The 23,207-nt window shown below is 40.7% G+C and overlaps 1 protein-coding gene across 1 annotated transcript in view; it reads left to right on the top strand.

Moving 5' to 3' along the window:
• The window catches only part of PLEKHM3 (pleckstrin homology domain containing M3), a 204,149-nt gene that overhangs the window by 162,077 nt on the left and 18,865 nt on the right, over positions 1-23,207 (top strand). Inside the window, exon 7 of the mRNA XM_024243818.3 lies at positions 2,775-2,932. Coding sequence (XP_024099586.1) covers positions 2,775-2,932 — 158 coding nt within the window. The remainder of the gene's footprint in view (positions 1-2,774; positions 2,933-23,207) is intronic.

Here is a 23,207-nt window from a genome sequence, read left to right as displayed (position 1 = left end):
AGCTAATATATATATATATATATATATATATATATATATAATATAAACACAACTTTTATATATATATATAAACACAACTTTGTATATAGTTGTGTTTTTGGTTTTCTAATATATATATATATATATATATATATTTGCTTTTCTGACTTATTGCCCTCCCTAGAGTTAACCACCATTATATTTATTTATCTCTTTTTCATAGAAAAGTTATTCTTTTATTATTTTAAGGAGGTAATACATTGCCCAATATGCCAAAGCAGTAGGGAATTAGAGGCAGCGAATGGCCAGGTTTTTTTTAAGAGCCTCATGCTGCATCTCTGAGGTCCTATCTGCCCACAGCCCACGGCTGCTTACATGAAGGCCAGGTCGGTGGACAGATGACCCAACTTGACACCCATTAACTGAGAAAGGGCTCAATCAGCAGAGGCACTGCCAGGGCCCCCAGCACGCCAGGTGGCACCCCCCGCTGCCACCACCAGCTTCCGAGGCTAGTGCCTTAGTGGCAGCCAGTGTGTCTGGCACTTGATTTTATTTCTGTGAGCCTAGAGTGGGCAGGACGTGAATAAATCCTGAGTCATAAATTAAGGTGAAAGACTTAGTAGTGTTAATACTCAGGGTGAGAAAAGACAACACTGTCTTGGAGGAGAGTGGGCTTGGAGTCTGGTGGAAGAAAGATGGAAACCCCCAGAAGGGCCTCAGCCTGCAGGCACTGCCTTGAGGCCATCAGAGGGGTTTTCACGGTTCATGATGGGGAGGGGCAAGGCAGGGTAGGCACTGGGGGGCTGCTTCATCTGGCACAGTTGAACTAGAGGTTCATTTTCCACTGATAATTGGTTTCCTAAGTCTAAGTCACCACACCTGGGGCCGAAGCAAGTCTTGCCTATGCACCAAGCATGGCCTTGGACCTCGAAGAAATGCATGGCTCAGTTCTCCAGTGTTGAAGGGGAGGGACTTTCAATTGAAGGAGATCTTTCTCCCCGTACCTCCAGCTCCTTTCCCTTGCAAACGACCAGGGTGGGAGGCAAGAGGCAAAGGCACCTCATGGTGTAACCTCACCACAGTCTTCCAGAGAAATCATCTTTGTGGGACCCAAAGCCTAGCCTTGGCTTGAAGCAGACATTTCCACACATGGGAGGGTACCCTCTCTGGCAATTGAATGGAACTACCATTATATTTATTTCTAAAACATGGATCATTCCATGATGTTTAAAAACCACTTCAGTTTTTATCTCTGGTATTATGTATAGCTTCATTTTTTACAAAAGGCATGATTACATTTTTTGTAGTCTTTTGTTTTTGTATTACCAGTCACTACTACCTACTCACCTAGACATTGTAATTTCTCTTTAGGTATGATTTATACTACATTTCCCTCAGATACTATTTTTTTCTTTTTCTTTTCTTTTTTGAGACGGGAGTTTCACTCTTGTTGCGCAGGCTGGAGTGCAATGGTGTGACCTTGGCTCACTGCAACCTCCGCCTCCCAGGTTCAAGTGATTCTCCTGCCTCAGCCTCCTGAGTAGCTGGGACTACAGGCACCTGCCACCACACCCAGCTAATTTTTTGTATTCTTAGTAGAGACAGGGTTTTGCTATGTTGGCCAGGCTAGTCTCGAACTTCTAACCTCAGGCAATCAGCCTGCCTCGGCCTCCCAAAGTGCTGGGATTACAGGCGTGAGCCATAGCACCCGGCCTCCCTCAGATATTATTTTTATGTAAAATTATAATGTAACTATATTCATTTGAAAGAAACTATTTTCAGCTATTTCTAGCTATTTCCAAATTAAATGTAATCTTCAATTGTTTTCTTATGTCAAAACCAGCATGTATTTGTGTCTGCATTAATTAGAGAGAAGCAAAGGCAGATTTTATCTAGCTGGCGTGTGAAATGCTGAAGTCTTTGAAACCCATGGGTATTAATGAGAAATGATCAGCAGAACATGAGTTCCAAACTCAGGGATGTATGCAAGCCAACAGGTGAGGCCACTGTGGAAGGCGGGCAGATGCAAGACCCTGGGGCCTGGTGGGAACAGCTATCAGGCAGAGAGCAGATATCTCAGTGGAAACAGGCAGCCCCCTCACAGGGCCAGGATCATCATCACGTTGAATCCAAGCCTAGTTGCGCTAGATCATCTGATTTTTCCAAAAATCTGGGTTTTTATGTGAAATTTCCCAATTTTTAAATTACTTCATTTTAAAAATCATGAGTTAAAAAAAACCTACAGGCTGAAAATGGCCATCAGGCTGCCAAATTGCAAGCTTTTTTTACTATACTTACCAGCAGCAAAAGAAACCTATTTTTCCCCATTTACTGTATGTTCCTGGGGAAGATGGTGAAAAAACTATCTCATTAATTCATCAGAGAAAAGGTATTATTGCATTTACAACATAAACTTATGCATTCAGATTTACTCTGTATGTTTTCAGTTTACTCTGAGAAACCTACCGCACTCCTCTTATACCACACCCTAACTGTGAAGTTGGTCTATCCAAGCAGGGTTCCCCATTTGTTGGGCCTCAATCTTCTACACTACACTACAAAGCAAGAGGAATACAAAAGAAGTTTCAGCATCTTAATTTACAACCTCCAGTGGTTTAAACCAGAAAGTTCTTTTGGAGCAAAACTACTATGTCTTTTCTTCCTCAGAGTTGCTGAGAAATTATAATTAGAGGTTTTCCGGTTGTGTAAAGGAAAGGAATTCCTTTCCTTTCCTGTGTGTACAAGACTTCTGTTCTCAATAAATGTGCTTCCCTGTCCCATTTCTCTTTCTGCAGGTAATAGAGGGAAAGCTGGCTCCATTCTTGGGCAAGGTCATTAAATTTGCCACCTCACACGTGTACAGCTGCAGTCTTTGTAGCCAGAAGGGGTTCATCTGCGAAATCTGTAACAATGGAGAGATCCTCTACCCTTTTGAGGATATTTCAACAAGCAGGTACAGAATATCTTATTTCGTAAAAGAACACCCGAATGTGTAATATGCCATTTTCTTTGGCCAAATCAGGCCAACTTTTAGTCAAGTACTGTATCTCTGTCTCTTACCCTGGATCAAGTTTTCCTTGTCCTTGGAGAACATGTTTCCCCTTTTGGTTTCCTGTATTTATTTCCACCCCTTACCTCGCTACCTTTATCCAGAATGAGATAACAGAGCTGCAAAGAAACATTGCCAAACTCTGCCTTATTAGGTAACAGAGAGTGTTCAGGTTCAATTTTAGAATGAAGATTGGGGAGGAAGCATCTTAATAATTTTTTCAGAGCCAAATGATAGGCAATGGGAAACTGCAGTTTCAGAGGAAGGCCCAAACTGGACCGACCGCCAGGGGTAAAACTAGAGGTCACTGGTGAGCAGCTGCTGCCTGGCTATGTGCTTTTCTCCGCAGATGCATGCACTGCAGTGGAGCGATGAAAGTTTTAGGATCCAAAGGAGAGAAAAATGGGAGTTTATGTGGGATGATTTTTCTAACCAAAGTAATATTTGGGCATCATCACATCCATGGATTGATGGATGATTCACAAAATGATACATATTACTTTTCCTTTCATCCCAAAAGCATAATAGAAATCTACACGGTATGTGTGTGCACCGGCCTCTTTGGGCATGAATGTCATGGCTCATTTCCCACCCTGCAGGGCTCACTTATACTGTGGTTCAGAACAGAAGGTAAGGCATGTAGCCAGGGAGAGTTGAAGCATGTAGGGTAGAGCTAAGATATTGAGAGCTGACTCAGCCCTTTTAGCCTCTCCTAAAACCTAAAGACTATTTGTAAACATGCAGGAATTTGGGTTGGCCCACACACAGAAAAACAGACACATTAAACACATAGACATGCAGACATGCAGATACACACACACACACACACACACACACACACACACACACACACACACACACACACACACACACACACACACACACACACACACACACACACACACAGAGGCAGAGGCAGAGTTCAGCCTCCAGTTTCCTGAGCAGGTACTTAGCTTATAGAGCTTATATAGCCTAGAGATTAGCTACCTCTTAAAGGGAGGAAACTCCTCACAGCCTTTTTATGGCCAAGTGGGAGGCAGTGGGAAATTGCAGTCTCAGAGGAAGGCCCAAACTGGACGAACCACTAGGAGTAAAATTAGAAGACACTGGTGAACAGTAACTTAGCCCATAGCCTAGAGATTAGTTACCTCTAAAAAATGTACACCAGGCCGGGCGCGGTGGCTCACGCCTATAATCCCAGCACTTTGAGAGGCCGAGGCAGGTGGATCACTGAGGTCAGGGGTTCAAGACCAGCCTGGCCAACATGGTGAAAACCCCTTGTCTACTAAAGATACAAAAATTAGCCGGGCATGGTGGCAGGCACCTGTAACCCTAGCTACTCAGGAGGCTGAGGCAGGAGAATCACTTGAACCCAGGAGGCAGAGGCTATAGTAAGCTGAGATTACGCCACTGCACTCCAGCCTGGGCAACACAGCAAGACTCTGTCTAAAAAAAAAACAACAAAATGCACACCACATAAAACTTGTACACAGATGTTCATAGCAGCAGCATTCGTAATAGCTAAAAAGTAGAAACAACTTAATTGTCTATCAACTGATGAATGGATAAACAAAATGTAGTATATCCAGACAATGGAAAATTATTCAGCTAAAAAAAGAAAAAAAAGTAGCTGGGCGTGGTGGCTCACGCCTGTAATCCCAGCACTTTAGGAGGCCAAGGCAGGTGGATCACCTGAGGTTGGGAGTTCGAGACCACCCTGACCAACATGGAGAAACCCCGTCTCTACTAAAAATACAAAATTAGCTGGGTGTGGTGGCGCATGCCTGTAATCCCAGCTGCTCGGGAGGCTGAGACAGGAGAATTGCTTGAACCAGGGAGGCAGAGGTTGCAGTGAGTCAGAGGTTGCACCATTGCACTCCAGCCTGGGCAACAAGAGTGAAATTCCGTCTCAAAAAAAAAAAAAGAAAGAAAAAGAAAAAACGTACTGATACATGCTGCAACATGTATTAACATTGAAAACATGCTAACGGAAAGAAGCCAGACACAAACCACATATTACATGATTCTATTTATATAAAATGTCCAAAATAGGCAAATCCATAGAGACAGAGAATACATTAGTGGTTGTCTAGGGCTTGGGGGAAGGAGGAAAAGGAGTTACTACTCATGGGTATAGGTTTCTTTTTGGGGTGATGAAAATGTTCTGGAATTAGATTGTGGTAATGGTTGCATGGTCTTATGACTACCCTAAAAATTAGTGAATTGTATACTTTAAAGGGGTGAGTTTTATGGTACGTGAATTATATTGCAATAAAATATGTTTAATGGCTGGGCGCGGTGGCTCACACCTATAATCCCAGCGCTTTGGGAGGCACAGGTGGGTGGATCACTTGATGACAAGAGTTTGAGACCAGCCTGACCAACATGGCAAACCTCGTCTCTACTAAAAATACAAAAATTAGCTGGGCGTGGTGGCAAATTCCTGTAATCCCAGCTACTCAGGAGGCTGAGGCACAGGAATCGCTTGAACCTGGAAGCGGAGGTTGCAGTGAGCAGAGATCATGCCACTCACTGCACTGCAGGCTGGGCAACTGCAAAACTGTCTCAAAAAAAAAAAAAAAATCATGTTTAGTAAAGAATTTCTAAACGCTTCTAACTGAATAAATCACATGCTGGGCCACAAAACAAGTCTCAGTTAATTTTGAGACTATACCAGCTGTGTTCTCTGGCACATGGAATTAAAGATTCACAGTAGAAAAAAATATGATTAGTTAGGCGTGGTGGTGCGCACCTGTAATCCCAGCTACTTGGGAGGCTGAGGCAGGAGAATCACTTAAACCCAGGAGGCAGAGGTTGCAGTGAGCCAAGATCACACCACTGCATTCCAGCCTGGGCAACAGAGTGAGACTTCATCTCAAAAAAAAAAAAAAAAAAAAAAAAAAAATATATATATATATATATATATATATACACACACATACACACACACACATATATATATATGAAACCCCAAAATATTTGGAAATTAGACAATATATTTCTAAGCAACTCATGGGTCAAAGAAGGATGCACAAGGGCAATTTTAAAATATTTTGAAATGAATGAAAATGAAATATAAAATATATAAAAACAGCTAAAGTAGCACTTAGAATGAAATTTATGACTATAAATACCTGTATCAGAAAAGAAGAAAGCTCTCAAATCAATATCCTAAAATTTCACCTTAAGAAACTAGTTAAAAAAAGAGCAAACTAAATCCAAAGCAAGCAGAAGGAAGGAAAGAATAAAGATTAGAGCAGGTATCAATGAAATAGTAAACAGAAAAATCACAAGTTGAGTCTTTGAGAGATCAACAAAGTTAACAACCTTTTAGCTACCCTGATCAAGAAATTAAAAGAGAAGATACAAATTGCCAAAATCAGGAATGAAAAGAGGTACAGAAATTAAAAGAATTATAAAAGAGTATTATAAACAACGTTATACCAACAAATTAGACAAATTTAGATGAAATGGACAAATGAATAGAAAGACAAATTACCAAAACTGACTCAACAAGAAGTAGAAATATGAATAGACCTAAAACAAGTAAAGAAATTGAATTAGTAATTTTGAAATCTTCCCACAGAGAGGTCAGATGGCTTCACCAGTGAATGCTATGGAATATTGAAAGGAATAATACCAAACTTTCACTCACTACCTTTATCTCCAGAATGAGATATCCAGGGTGAGATATTCATAATGAGATACTAGAGTTGCAAAAAAAAAAAATTGCCAAACTCCACCATATCAGGTAACAAAGAGTGTCCAGATTCATTTTTAGAATGAAGATTGGAGAGAAAGAATCTGCAAGGATAAGGATGGGTCAGTTCTCCAAAAAGATGTAACAATCCTTAATGTATGAATAGAGTCAAAATATGTAAGACAAAAACTGATGGAACTGAAAGAAGAGAGAGACAAGTTTACTGTTATAGTTAGAGCCTTCAACATTTCTCTGTCCCTAACTGACAGGTCCAACAGACAGAAAATCACTAAGCATATAGTTAAACTCAACAGCACTGTCAATTAACTGGATCTAATTGACATCTCTAGAATACTTCATTAAACAGCAACAAAATATACATTCTTCTCAAGGTCGCATGGAACAGTTACCAAGAGAGACCACGTTCTGGGCCATTAAAAAAAAATCTGAACAAATTTAAAAGAGTAGAAATCATGCAAAGTATGATTCTCAAACCATAATGAAATTAAACTAGAAATCAATGACAAAGATACCTGGAAAATCCCAAAATATTTGGACATTAAACAAAATACCTTGAAATAACACAAGTTGATAACTTATATCCACACAAAAGCATGCATATTGATGTTTATGGCAGCTTTATTCATAATCACTGAAAACTGGAAGCAGCCAAGATGTCCTTCAGTACCTGAAGGCATAAACTGTGGCATAGCCATACAATGGAATATTATTCAGCAACAAAAGAAGTGAGCTGTCAGGCCACAAAGAGACATGGAGGAAACCTAAACATGTATCACAAGTGAGCAAAGCCATTCTGAGAAGGCTACGTACTATACGATTCCAACTATGTAACATTTCGGAAAAGACAAAACTATACAGACAGTAAAAAGATCAGTTACAGGGATTTGGTGGCTGGGAAGGGATGACTAGGTGAAGCACAGGAGATTTGTAGGACAGTGAAACTATTCTGTATGATGCTTCCGTGGTGTATACATGGCATTAAACATTTGTCAGAATCTGTGGTTTCATACATCACAGAGTGAGCCTTAACTTAAATGGCGGACTTTAGTTAATAATGATATATCAATATTGGTTCACTGATTTTATAACAAATGTATCATAGGATTGCAAAATGTTGTTAATAAAGAAAACACAACAGGTGGTGGTGGGGTGGAATATGGGAACTCTCTGCCCAATTTTTCTCTTAATCTAAAACTATTCTAAAAAATAGTCTATTATTAATAAAAATTTAAAAATTGTTCAACTGAACAGTTGACTCTAAAATCAAAGATGAACAATTTTTATAAACCTTATTGGAACAATTTTAGATTCACAGAGAAATCACAGAAATAGTACAGAGTTCCCATATACCACACACTCAGTTTCCCCTATTAATATTTTACGTTAGTATAGTTCATTTGTTACAATTAATGAACCAATATTGATACATTATTAGTAGCTAAAGTCCATAGTTTTTTCAGATTTCCTTAGTTTTCACCTAATATCCTTCTTCTGTTCCGGGATACCACATTATATTTAGTTGTCACACCTCCCTAGGCTCCTCTTGGGTGTGACAGTTTCTCAGACCTTGTTTTTGATGACCTTGACAGTTTTGAGGAGCACTGGTCAGTATTTTATAGAATATCTCTGTTGGATAGGCCTGATGTTTTTCTTATGTGTAGAGTCGGTTTTATGGGTTTGGGGAGGAAGGCCATAGAGGTAGTGCCATTTTCATCACATCATATCAAGGGAACATACAATCAACATGACATCACTGTAGTGTTTGTGTCAGGTTGCTCCACCGTGAAGTTCCTCTTCCTCCCCCTCTTTCCATGCTGTTCCCTTTGGAAGGAAGTCACTATGTGTAGCCCACACTTAAGGAGTGGGGAGTTATGTTCCATGCCCTTGGGAGCCAAGTATGAATAAAGTTATTTAGAATCCTTCCACATGGGAGATCTGTCTCTTCCTCACTTATTTTTTTTAGTTGTTTATTTATATCAGTATGGACTTATGCATAGTTCATTTATACTTTGGGTTACAGTCCAGTACTATATTTTATTGTTCAGACTGTCCCAGCTTTGGCCATTCAAGCTCTCAGTGGGCTCCTTTGTTCCCTTGACATACCCCACCCATTATGGGATTTTTGCTGGGGGGAGTTGTTTTTGGTTTGGTTTGGTTTGGTTTGGTTTGGTTTTCAGCATTTCCTTACTTTCCGGCACTACCAGATGCACCAGGATCATCTTACTTATTTCCTGCCCTAATCCTAGGAACAGACATGTGTCCAAGGAGCCTTGGTTTCTTTAGTTAAAGAATGACATTAGAAACTGAGATCTAGGCACTGGGTTTTGCATACGTTTTTAAAGCCCTCAGTTCCTGGACTTGTGCCTTGACTGGGGCAGAGTGCTGCCCTCTGACTGTACATCAGAATCTTTTGTGAGACTTGGCTTTTAAAACTCCAGAATCTGTATCTTCAAGGACTCCATATGATTATGAATCACCCCAGAAAAAAGAATCACTCCTCTAAGATAGCTGTGGTCATAGTTAAGATGCTGGATTCTCACCAAAATAACCACATTAGCATATCTCTAGGTTCATAGGGGCCTTTACTCAGTAGTAAAAACTATGGAGAATCCTCCTTCTTCCTTGATCAGATGCAGTTCTCTAAGCTTGTACAAATGTCTGAGTCAGAAGGAATATTGATTGACCAGCTTTCCTGGAATTCCAGGTTAACACTTTTCAGAAACCTGTTGAGCTTTCTCTTGGTGTTCAGTTTCCAGTTAAACACCAAGAGTGGTTTATACAACCCTGTGAAAAGGCAAAAAGAAACACTAATAAAAAATTTATTAAAGGAAAATTTTAGTCAGAAATACGGAGTTGCTGATTCAAAACATGTCTATAAAAATGTTTTAAATAAATAAATGTGATAAAAATAAATTTGAATAGTAAAGTTTAAAATCTCAGTGTAACTGAAATCTTTATGGATTAAGTAATATGATGTCTGGGATTTGCTTCAGGATAATCTGATGATGGGGTAGGGGGATGATACAGATGAAAGAAATTTCCATATATTAATAATTGTGGCAGCTAGGTGATAGGTACACAGGGATTTGTTATATATTCTCTCTACTTTTGCATATGTTTGAAATAAAATCTGTATGTAAAAATTTTAGAAATAAGGTATTTAGTGAATTTGTTACCACATACCCTTGACCATTCTGCTGAATTTGGCATTTTTATGTCCTCAGAAATATACTTAATATCCTTTCAGGTCCAAATATCACTTGAATAGCATAATTACAGTTCAGTTAAAAAAAAAATTCAGGGCCGGGCGCGGTGGCTCATGCCTGTAATCCCAGCACTTCAGGAGGCCTAGGCAGGATCACTTGGATCACTTGAGGTCAGAAGTTCGAGACCAACCTGGCCAACATGGTGAAACCCCGTCTCTAATAAAAATACAAAAATTAGCTGGGCATGGTGGCACACACCTGTAATCCCAGCTACTCGGAAGGCTGAGCCATGAGAGTCGCTCAAACTCAGCAGGCGGAGGCTGCAGTGAACCAAGATCATGCCACTGCACTCCAGCCTGGGCAACAGAGTAAGACTTTGTCAAAAAAAAAAAAAAAATTAACAAGCATGAGAACAATTTGTACTTGTTTGTTTGTTTTTTTGTTTGTTTGGCGGCTTGCTGGGTGGCCAAGGTTGGAGTGCAGCTCACTGCAACCTCCACCTCCTGGGTTCAAGTGATTCTCCTGCCTCAGCCTCCTGAGTAGCTGGGATTACAGGCACCCGCCACCACACCTGGCTAATTTTTGTATTTTTAGTAGAGACAGAGTTTCATCATGTTGGCCAGGCTGGTCTGGAACTCCTGACCTCAGGTGATCCACCCACCTCAGCCTCCCAAAGTGCTGGGATTATAGGTGTGAGCCACCACACCTGGCCCTGTACTTTTAATAAATGATTTTTTTTTTTTTTTTGAGACGAAGTTTCACTCTTGTTGCCCAGGCTGGAGTGCAATGGCGTGATCTCAGCTCACTGCAACCTCTGCCTCCCAGGTTCAAGCGATTCTCCTGCCTCAGCCTCCCAAGTAGCTGGGATTACAGGCATGTGCCACCACACTTGGCTAATTTTGTATTTTTAGTAGAGACGGGGTTTCACCATGTTGGTCAGGCTGGTCTCGAACTCCTAGTGATCCACCCGCCTCAGCCTCCCAAAGTGCTGGGATTACAAACGTGATCCTGACCTGAATAAATAATTTATTGAGCATACCATGTGTGTGCATTGGGCTAGGTTCTGGAGACAACAGTGAACACAGCATGCTACTTGCTCACAAATAGATGAGTTTAGTAGGGACAGACAGGCCAGTAGGCAGTTCTATGAAAGTGTGGGAGGAGCACAGTAGAGGGGTGGACCTGGAGCTCCCAGAAGGGCTCCATCATCCACAGAAGTGATGTGCATGTTGAGTGAGAAAGAAGTTCCACAGTTTCTAAAAGTATTAGGGAGCTCTGTGTTTTTTAGGTTTGGGGTTTTTTTTTTCTTTTTTTTCCTTTTTAAATTTTAGATTCGGAGACCTATATGCAGATTTATTACAAGGATATGTGGCCTGATGCTGAGGTTTGGGTTTTCATTGATCCCGTCACCTATATAGTGAACAGGGTACCCAAAGGAAGTTTTTCAGCCTTTCCCTGCCTCCCTTCCCTCTTTTGAGTCCCCAGTGTCTGTTGTTCCCTCTGTATGAGGGAACTCTATGTTGAACTTGAGTCACTGATTTATGTTCTTCAGTACTAGAATATACTCAGTTTTAACGTGTTCATTTGATTATGACTATATAGCAAACATTCGTCAACTCCTTCAGGCTTTCTTTTCCTCATTAAATTAATCATTATGCAGGAGGAAGTTTCATGACTATGTAATTTGAAAATATACCCCTAGTATTAATTTTTAGGATCCCACCTCTGACAGATATAGAGAAGGCGCTGGGATTGTAAGGGAATGGCACTAACATTTATTAGTACTAGTGCCAGCAACTTACATATCTTATCTAATTTTTCTGCCAGTCCTCTGAGGAAATAGTGTTACTTCCATTTTAATAATGAAGAAACCTAGGTTCAGAGAAGGCAATTAACTTGGCCCTAGAGATAAGGCCAAAACTTGAATCCAAATACATCTGACTCCAAAATCCATGTTTTTTCCATTATATCTTACTGCTCCTTCTGTACCTGTAGTCTTCAAAACATTTTGCCATATACCCCCTAAAATCAGTTTGAAAAAATTATGTACCTCTGTCATTAAAGAAGTCTTCTCCAAAACTGCTATTTTGAAATGTCATTTTATTTGCTGCCTTGGGAGTCTTTACACTCGGAGCAGTAAGCCATGATTAGATTGGTTTGGGGGAAAGATATGCCTTTCTTCTGTAAAATGGCCAAAGTACTGTTGTGGAGACAACAACAGAGCTTCCACCTCCTGTGCATCCCTTGGCGGGTCAGGTTCAGCAAGGGGTACCTATGAAGCTGAGGATCTGCCTAAACCAGACTTCCATAGGCAAACCCCTGTTTGTTGCACCAAAGCAACCTCCCCTCCATTCAGAAGATAATGCTGACAGTTTTACCTTGAGATATTCTTTCTTCTCAAACACCTTTTTTTTTTTTTTTTTTTTTTTTGAGATGGAGTTTCACTCTTGTTGCCCAGGCTGGGGTGCAATGGCGCGACCTCAGCTCACTGCAACCTCTGCCTCCTGGGTTCAAGCGATTCTCCTGACTCAGCCTCCGGTGTATCTGGGATTACAGGCACCCACCACCATGCCCCGCTAGTTTTTTTGTATTTTTGGTAGAGACTGGGTTTCATCATGTTGGCCAGGCTGGTGTCAAACTCCTAACCTCAGGTGATCCTCCCCCGCCTCGGCCTCCCAAAGTGCTGGGATTACAGGCGTGAGCCACTGCACCCAGCCTCAAACACAAATTAAATACACACCTCTCTTTAACCTAAATAGAAAAACCCTAAAGCCCAGACTGCAAGATTTTTAAATACAATAAGAATATCCTGAATTATAAAACTGCTTTACTAAAGCCTAATCCAGGATTTATCCTCCCAGAGGACTACAAGGAAAGCATAGCCTTGGGAGAGATAAACATTTTGACAAAGCAATGATAAAATTCCACGTCCTAAAAAAATAGAAATGACGAAACATGCCCTCCTTGATTGAGAATAAGAAGGAAGGGCTCTAACCTTTTTTTTTTTTTTTTTTTTTTGAGACGGAGTCTCACTCTGTCACCAGGCTGGAGTGCAGTGGCGCGATCTCAGCTCACTGCAACCTCTGCTTCCCAGGTTCAAGTAATTCTCCTGCCTCAGCCTCCCAAGTAGCTGGGATTACAGGTGCGTGCCACCACGCCCAGATAATTTTTGTATTTTTAGTAGAGATGGAGTTTCACTGTGTTGGTCAGGCTGGTCTCGATCTTGTGAACTCGTGGTCCACCTGCCTCGGCCTCCCGAAGTGCTGGGATTACAGGCGTGAGCCACCGCGCCTGGCCAGGAAGGGCTCTAACTTTTAAGAATTACAAATCAGAAGATTAGGCTGACACTGCTCTACGATTTAAGGGAAAACAATGAACATAACAGCAAAAAAGTCACATAAATCCACAAAATGACCCAGGACTTAGATTTTTTTTTTTAATCCTTAAATTGCCTCCTATGCAGCTTTCTTTCTGACATCTTTACACATCCCTAATCTTCTCTTGTTATTAAGATCCCTTTCCTAATGCTGCTAAGGAGACAATCCTGCTTTCTACATTTCTGCGGAGATGCTATTTCTGAATCTTGAAATGCTTCAAGATTACAAGTACATAAACACTTCATCTTAAAAACCCTCAGCGTGCATTTTTAACATGGGACTTAGAAAATAAACCAACTGTGATAAATCAGTTCCATCATTTCTGTCCTGTCCATTTGGCTTTCGTGAGTTTTTCATATGACATGTAAGTCATCCTCCTAGGTTTTTCACTATGAAGAACATTGTACTTAAAGACTTTGTGACCTTTATGCCACTTGGCACTGTATTTAAATGTGAGTATTCTAAGAGAAGATTCTACTGAAAACTGACGTTGGTATCCTCCATCTGGTAGGCATTTGCTATGGTTTGAATACGGTGTGTCCCCAGAAAATCTTGTTGAAGCTTGGTCCCCAGCATAGAGATGTAGGGAGGTGGTGCCTTTAAGAGGTGATCAGGTCGTTAAAATGGATTAATCTCCTTCTGACAGGAATGGATGAGTTCTGGAGGGAATGGGTTAGTTCGGTGATACGGGGTTGCTAGAAAGCGAGTTGCCTCCTGTGTTTGGTCCTTTTCCGCATGCTTGCTTCCCCTTCCACTTCCCTGCCATTTGTGACGCAGCTCGAGGCCTCACCAAAAGCTGAGCAGATGCCAGTGCCATGTTTCCTAGACCTCCCAGCCTCCAGAATCAGGAGCCAAATAAACTTTAAAAAAAATGTTTCCCTGTCTCAGGTATTCTGTTTTACCAACACGAAATGGACTAAGCGTTACATAAATACTTACTGTTTGGTTTAAGCTTGCCTAAGTATACATGCATTCATAAGAACACTGACAACGTTTTTTAAATAAACTAATTAGTTAAGGGAATATAAAATACCTCCAAAGATAGAGGAGCATAACACAAGTCTGAGGTAACACTAAAGCTTTCTATATAAGGTTGAAGCAATTGACATACCATTTAAGGTGTTTCACTGATGACAGCATAAGCCTGCCCTGGTCAGCAACATTCACTAACACCAGGGAAGGCATCAGAGGAGGTGTTCTTCCTGTGTTAGTAGGGCATCGGCAGCTCTGTGGTTACTCTTCTGAAAAGGGTTGTTTTTTAAAGCATTGGAATTCAGAGGTGTAGGCTGGACATTGCTTGCCAGTTTTTCTTTGTGCACAAGTAGTTGACCATTGCATCCCCTCTTCTAAGAAATAATGGTGGCACACAGGCATTGAACTTATTAACACCAAAATCTTACTGGCTTACCACTTGAGTTAGCATACTCTGCTACTACATCTAGTCTGTACACTTTTTTTTTTTTTTTTTTTTTGAGACAGAGTCTCGCTCTGTGGCCCAGGCTGGAGTGCAGTGGCAGGATCTCAGCTCACTGCAAACTCCACCTCCCGGGTTCAAGCGATTCTCCAGCCTTAGCCCCCTGAGTAGCTGGGATTACAAGTGTGCACCACCATGCCCGGCTAGTTTTTGTGTTTTTAGTACAGACGGGGTTTCGCCATGTTGGCCAGGCTGGTCTTGAACTCCTGGCCTCCAGTGATCCGCCCGCCTCGGCCTCCCAAAGTGCCAGGATTACAGGCATGAGCCACCACACCCAGCTAGTCTGCACACATTTAAAGAATATTTTCTACATCAGTCTTGAGAACAAACATCAGCCTCATGGAAAAGTGCATAGCAGATGAGCTTCTAAAAGGGTTTATCTGCTTTTTCATTTTTAAAATCTATTTTGTCAGGTAATCTTACCAAAAAAGGCGGCCTCCCATGAAACTTAGGCCAAGCCCCATTGCTTTCATCCATCTGGCCAGACTGCAGAAATGTCCAGCTTGTCCTGAAGAACATGGAGACTCCCCCCAGCACGCTCAATGTTTTGAATTGGTCTTTGTCATTTTGCGTTTCACTGCAATCCATACCACCCTGCTCCTGAGGACCTAAACTTGTTGGGGCATGGACTTTGTTCTTTGCCTTGGCACTTTCTTCCCTTCTTTAAGCCTCATGTACACATGAAGCTTCAAATGCCTAATTGTACTCAAACCTTATAAAGGCTTGTTTAAAAAGAAGGAACCTGCTTTATTATAAAATGTGGAACTACTTCTTCCCATAGATGATGCTGAGATGCCTAATTGTTCTCAGCACAACTTGAACAATCAGTCCATCAAGAGCCATATTTTCTGTTGCCCTGTTGCCCTCAGATTTGCCCCTGGGCACAGTGCATGGAGAAGGCTCCATGGAGGCTGAATGTGGAGATGATTTTGCCTAAAGTTGTCACTTACTTACCTGCCAAAAAAACCATCAAGCCCCAGATGTGTCAGTAACCTTACAAAGACTCTCATTTTTCTGAGGAACCAGTTGTAGTTTGTCACTTTTTGAAAGAGACTTTCATGTTAAGTGTTTAGGCAAAATTTTTTGGTGGGGAAGGGGTGGGGACGGGGGCAGGTGGAACAAAACCCCAGAGGAGAAGGGGAGAGAAGCACTGCCCAGAAGCTAGGCTTTCCCCGTGGCTTCCTATTTGCTCGGCCTTCGTTTTTGTGAGTCCTTGCACAAACAGACTAAATACCTGGATTATGCCCTCATCTGGACTCAAATACACATACATTACATACCCTTTTCTCCCTAATCAGCCTGACACATTCCTTTGTTGGTAAATGGTTCCAAAACAAACACTGTCAGGGCACCTAATTAGCAGGTTTGTGGGCTGCGCTTGGCAGTCTTGTTACATCCTGTCCAACAATAGAGAACAACAGCCTTGGCTAGGCTGGGCTTCAGGGAGGGAGCAGCTTCCCCCAATGTATGTGCCATTTTTTAATGATATTTCCTTTCTGTGGCTTTTCTTGGGAAGCAGCCACTCAGTGAGTATTGCAGTGAGGTGTGGGATCCTAGAAGCAGCTAAAGGAAACTTGTGCTCCTCGGTAGCGTACCTTTTCGGAGGAGCTGTTTGTTTCTAATCGTTCTTTTCTTTCTCTGGTATTGAAGAGGAACATTTTGAGGAACTTTCTCAGTGGTTCTCTAATACCAATGGTGGAGGACCAGACTCTCGCTTGTGTTTTAGAATTATAAACTAATAGAGATAGAAGGGACTGTGGGGACCCTTTAGACATTTTGGGGGTGGGAAACTTGAAGCCCAGGCAGCTCACATGTCTTGTGCATGGCAGAGGCAGGGTGATGACTCCCCAGATGGAATTTGACCCTTCTTCAGCTCTGACTGCCCACTCTTAAATGTGTTCATTGTGTCAATGACAGTTTTCTTTAATGAAAACTCTTCAGCTCAATGCTAGTTTTTCTGGATTTTAAACTTTGGTCAAAGAGTAACTTGGTAAATAACATTTCACCTTGGCCTGGTGGCTTCTGTATTCACATGTCAGAATGTTTCAGAATGTCTGCTAACATAGCTGAGACTTTTGTGAAAACCTCAGGGCTGACCTGACCCTTTATGCCATTAAACCACTTGATAAACATGGTGCATTTATAAACACAATCCTAGCTGCTGAAGCCACCATTGTGTTTTGAGGCCATTTGGTCACTTGAATAGATGGCTGTCACCTAGACACATTTCTTACCAAGCTTCTAGTTAGGTATCTGGTTAATATTGTGTTGATCATCTAAGCTTTAAGCATTTCAGACAGCTTAATTTTTTGCTGTTTAAAGAGGAAATGTTCATCATTTAACTCATTTTAGCTTTCTAACTATAAAATTAATTGATATTTATTATAGAAAATTTGAAAAGTACAGAAAGTTAAAGAAAATATTCTCCATTATTTCTCCATTTTCTACACATATGTATTTTTAAATAAAGTTAGAATCATATTGAATATATAATTTTATATCCAGCATTTTTTATCACATTGTATCAGAACCAGAAAAATAGTCACATTTAATCTATAAACTTATATTAATGGGTACTTTTAAAGGAAAAAAAAATTTTTTTTTTTTTTGAGACAGGATCTGGCTCTGTCATCCAGGCTGGAATACAGTGGCACCATCTTGGCTTGCCGCAACCTCTGCCTCCCAGGCTCAAACGATCCTCTCACCTCAGCCTGCCAAGTAGCTGGGACTACAGGTGCTCTCCACCATGCCCAGATAATTTTTGTATTTTTTTGTAGAGATAGGGTTTCACCATGTTGCCCTGGCTGGAGGAAAAAAATTTTAATTGGCTCTAAAATCATTAAGATCCATCAAATAAACACAGGCAGGCCAGTCCATAAAAAGATCACTGGGCCAGGCGCAGTGGCTCACGCCTGTAATCCCAGCACTTTGGGAGGCCAAGCCTGGTGGATCATGAGGTCAGGAGTTCAAAACCAGCCTGGCCAATATGGTGAAACCCCATCTCTACTAAAAATACAAAAATTAGCCGGGTGTAGTGGCGGGTGCCTGTAATCCCAGCTACTTGGGAGGCTAAGGCAGAGAACTGCTTAAACCCAGGAGGCGGAGGTTGCAGTGAGCCGAGATCGCACCACTGCACTCCAGCCTGGGTGACAGAGCAAGTCCCCATCTCAAAAACAAAAAACAAAAAACAAAAAGATCACTGGACTAGGAACAAAGAAGTCTCAATGTCGTTCCTAAGCCACTAACTTGTGTGACCTTTGACAAGCCACCACTCCACTGGACCTTCATACCAGGCATATGGCACTGTTTTAAGCTTTTATTGACAAAAGGAGTAAGATCTTTGCTTCCGCTCCATTGCTCAACATTTTGTATTTGTGTTTGATAGTTTGTCACGATGTTTTCAGTAAAGTTGGCTGATTTTTATTCTGTTTACCCAAAGGGATTTAGATACAAATCCAAATTGTAGTTCAGTCCACCATTTTGAAATAATGTAAGCTCCATGAGGAAATAGACTTTTTATATTTTGCTCACTGCTCCATCTAAGACAACACTTAGTAACTGCCCAATAAATAATTCATGAATGAATAGAGAGTTTGCTTTATTCTGTAATTTTAACTATAATCTGTAGTTATTAACATATTTTCTTTTAAATGGCTTTTAAAGTGATTTCAGGAAATTCATTATTTAAGTAGGCATTACTGAGATATGTGACTTTATTGAGTAATGGCTAACATTCTTATCATATGTTAGAGACAGATGTGTTTTACTGGGTCAATGGAGACTTTAATGTCAGGAGAGAGATGATGTAAAAAATGTGAGCTTTGCTAAGCTACTCAGATAATTTCATTTTCAAAACATCTTTTAGGTCGGTTTTTAGCATGTGCTTTTTCTTCCCCATGGGACTGTAAATAAGTAACCTGAATACACAATAGGGAAGAGAAGGAGTATTTACCTTTCCAAACAAAATGTGTTGACTTTTCAGACTGAGCAGTATGTTCTGAAATGAACTGTTCTATGCTTTAGAATTACAAAGGGTACAATAGTATCTTGGTTTTGTCAATACATGTTTGTTATTTTTAAGATATCTTTCATACAACTAATTATAGGAGTACAGATAGTAATACCTCATTAAATTTGTCTTTAAAAAAATCTTCTTTAAGTATCTAATGTATATTATCACACCTTTACTAAGCCCCTGCAGAATTCTGAATATTTAAACCACTTAACAATGCTACCTCAGGAAACATCTTCACAACTATCTACAGCTACCATTAATAATTATCTTTTCAGCTCCTGATGCTTTCAGAGCACTTAAAATAGAGAGAAAGGTGCAGCCCATGTTAACCCTCTGTACAAAATTATACCAGAGCATAGAACCTTTGTAGAGCCAGGGGGAGCTTAGCAATAGTCTGCCCATGTCTCCCACCTCCTTGAAGGCTGGAATCCCCCTCCAAACCACACCTGGAGCTACTGGAAGATTCAGCCTGCTGAATTCCAGAGCAGTACCCTTTCCGCCCTACCCTGTTGTCACAGCAGTAGCCCTGAAATCTGGGGAACCCACAAACCAACCTGGGGGGTAAAGGACTCTGCCACCTACCTTTAACTAGTCTCACTTGTGGTGGTTGATGTGTAGTTGGGATCATCACCACATTTAATGGGAAGAATTTTGTAGCCTTTTGATGAGAAAACAAGGGAAGATAGCATTAAAAAGTAATTCATATGAAAAATAAATGTGTGAATTGTTGTTTTATAAAACCAATAGCATAATAGAGTACACAAATAATGAACCTGGTTCAAAGACTGCCTTGGAAATATTGGAAGCCACTAACTTGAACTGATTTAACTTAGACTGAAAGATCTAGCTTGGCACTGAGAGTTGGGAGGTTGAAGTATCTTAAGACCATTCTTTGAGAATGGAGTTAAGTTCTACTTTTTTTTTTTCTTTCTCTTTTTTTTTTTTTTTTTTGAGACAGGGTTTTACTCTGTTGCCCAGGCTTGAGTGCAGTGGCACTATCAGGGCTCACCGCAGCCTCCACCTCCCAGGCTTAGGTGACCCTCCAGCCTCAGCCTCTCAGGTAACTGGGACTACAGATGCACGCCACCATGCTTGGTTAATTTATGTGTGGAGACAAGATCTCAATATGTTGCTCAGACTGGTCTCCAACTCCTGGGCTCAAGCAATCCTCCTGCCCTGGCCTCCCAAATTGCTGGGATTACAGGCATGAGCCACCACTCCCGCCCCAAATTCCATGTTTTTTTCTAGAAAGTGAATCTTTGATGGTGGAGAGAAAGGAAATTTAAATGAAAAGACTGGGGGAAAAACAATTTATATCAATGATTGGAAAGAAAATCTTCAAACTCTAGATTGCAAAGAGACAAGCAAATTTCCCTTGGTAGCAGAAGACACAGGAGTCGGAGAGGGAGCGCAGCGTGGAATGAGCTCAGAGGCCTGAGGTAACAACCTCTTAGGTGGAGCGTGGTTTTCCTGCAGTGCTTGAAATAAGCACCAGCTCAGGGGCTTAGGGACAGAAATGATGTGAATGTCAAAGCAGCAAGCAAAATGACTTTTCCCTTCCTTTGGCTTCCCTGAAAGCACATTTAAGATATACTGTTTAAAAGTGAGAGCTCTAGTTAGGGGGACTTTAATACTTCCAAAGTACCTACAAGCAGTACTCAAGTCTCCTTCTCCCAGGCTAACCCCCCCCATTAGTTTGTTACCTCACTTTTTCTCAGAGAGGGGTCTGGGGAGGTGGCTCAGGCAGGCTGCTACCCAAAGACAATGAAAAGGAAAAGCCCCTAGTGCGGTGGCTCAACACTTTGGGAGGCCAACACTTTGGGAGGCTGAGACAGGCAGATCACTTGAGCCTAGGAGTTTGAGACCAGCCTGGGCAACATGGCGAGACCCCATCTCTCAAAAAAATACAAAAACGAGCCAGCTATGGTGGTGTGCACCTGTAGCTTCAGCTACGCTGGTAGCTGAGGTGGGAGGGAGGATCGCTTGAGCCCAGGAGGCAGAGGTTGCAGTGAGCCGTGATCACACCACTGCACTCCAGCCTGGGTGATGGAATGAGACCCTGTCTCAATAAAACAGAAAAAGCTTAGTTCTTACTTAGCACAGCTCAATGTTTCAGCCTAAGTTAGAAGCTCACATTGGCCTCCCAATGTGACTGTTGCTCCCTTTGAGAGATTCCTTTGCTGAAATACTACTATTTAGCCTTCTCTATCATATTTCTGTCTTATGAGTGTGTGTGGTGTTGAAAAACATAAGGTTTTCAGTGACTTCTTACATATCAGCTTATGGCTTGTGTACGCAGCAGAACTATTCTTATTATTGTGACTATGGGTTCCATCCAACATTTACCAATACACAGAATGGAAACAAAAGTTCCAACGAATGTTCTCACTGAATGAAAGGGACTGCTAAAACGTGCTTTGCTGTTCAGGCCTTCCCTCCTTCTTCCCTCCTTCAATGTTAATATAGATCAGGCTGAAAGCATTAGTGCAGTATTTTTCCAAGGTAATACATGTTTGGTTCATGCAAAGTAGAGTAATTTTAATTATTAAAAGTTTACACATTATTAAACAATTGAACCATGTTTGCTAATTTTATAAACATGTGAACAATCAGTCTAATTAGTTTAACCCACCAAACTTGTACAATGCCTTTGCAGTATTTTTCCAAGGTAATACATGTTTGGTTCATGCAAAGTAGAGTAATTTTAATTATTAAAAGTTTAGACATTATTAAACAATTGAACCATGTTTGCTAATTTTATAAACATGTAAACAATCAGTCTAATTAGTTTAACCCACCAAACTTGTACAATGCCTTTATCTTTATATAAAAATGTAAAGCATCTGAGATGTTCAGAACGTCCAATATCTAAAGCCAGGATTAGTTCTTAACTGAGGTGTTTATTATACAGGTGCATCTCATTTTAAATAAACCTTATAAATAAAACTATAATATAAAGATCGGGGCAGTAAACTTCCCTAGTATATTTAATATAGAATTATATAGAATTTGACTTCTCAAAGTTTTGTGTACATGAAGGGAGACTGTTTCTATCAGATATAAAAATGTATTATAAAACAATATAATGGGAATAAGGACACAAAGATCACCAGAACAAGAGTCAAAAAGATTCAGAAAGTATGGAAATAGACCCAAGTAATATGGGAATTTAATACATGATAAAGGTGGCATAGCAAATTGGTGGAACAAAAAAAGTATTATTCCATAATAGGAATTGGGAACTAATTAGCCATTTGGAAAAAGAAAAATGATGCTGCCCATACTCCTTACATCAAGATAAATTCTAGGTGGATCAAATATTTTAATGTGAAAATAAATAAAGCCCACAGAGTACTAGAAATGTACTAGAAAGAAACGGTGGTGAATATATATATATATATATATATATATATATATATATATATATATATATAAATATATTTTTTTTTTTTTTGAGATGGAGTCTCGCTCTGTCACCCAGGCTGGAGTGCAATGGCGTGATCTCGGCCTCCTGGGTTGAAGCGATTCTCGTGCCTCAGCCTCCCAAATAGCTGGGATCACAAGTGCACATCACCAAGCCTGGCTAATTTTTGTATTTTTAGTAGAGATGGGGTCTTGCTCTGTTGGTCAGGCTGGTCTCGAACTCCTGACCTCGTGATCTGCCCACCTCGGCCTCCCAAAGGGCTGGGATTACAGGCGTGAGCCACCACGCCCAGCCTATTGTTTTTATAATATTAAAGTGTGAAAGGACTTTCTAAGCCATGGAAGCAAAATGCTTTTAAATGCATAAAGAGTTGTCCAGGCATCTGTAATCCCAGCACTTTGGGAAGCCAAAGCAGGTGGATCACTTGAGGTCAGGAGTTTGAGACCTGCCTGGACAACATGGTGAAACACTGTCTTTACTAAAAATATAAAAATTAGCCAGGCATGGTGGCACACACCTGTAATCCCAGCTACCTGAGAGGCTAAGGCATGAGAATCACTTGAACCCAGGAGGCAGAGGTGGCAGTGAGCCAAGATCGCACTACTGCACTCCAGCCTGGGCGACAGAGACTCTGTCTCAAAAAAAAAAACGTAAAAAGTGTTAAATGCTTAAAATTCTATAGGTAAAGATAAACATAAACAGGAAACTTGGAGAAATAATTTCAACACATGACGAAGTATTGATTTCCTTAATATGAAAGATATATTTAAAAATTAGTAAAATATCAGTAGAAAATGGGCAGAGGACATGAACCAATTTACTGAAAGAATATGCAAATGGCCAAAAACTACATGAACAACTCCATATTACAATTAAAGCAAAATTAGATTTTAACCTATTAGTTATGAGAAAATATTAATAGATATGAAATGTAAAGCCCTATATAAAAACACTAGTTGGCC

Source organism: Pongo abelii, chromosome 11 (assembly GCF_028885655.2).
Source record: "Pongo abelii isolate AG06213 chromosome 11, NHGRI_mPonAbe1-v2.0_pri, whole genome shotgun sequence".
NCBI classification, from domain to species: domain Eukaryota; kingdom Metazoa; phylum Chordata; class Mammalia; order Primates; family Hominidae; genus Pongo; species Pongo abelii.
Note: the sequence above shows the minus strand (reverse complement) of the source record. Positions and strands in the feature narration are given on the sequence as shown.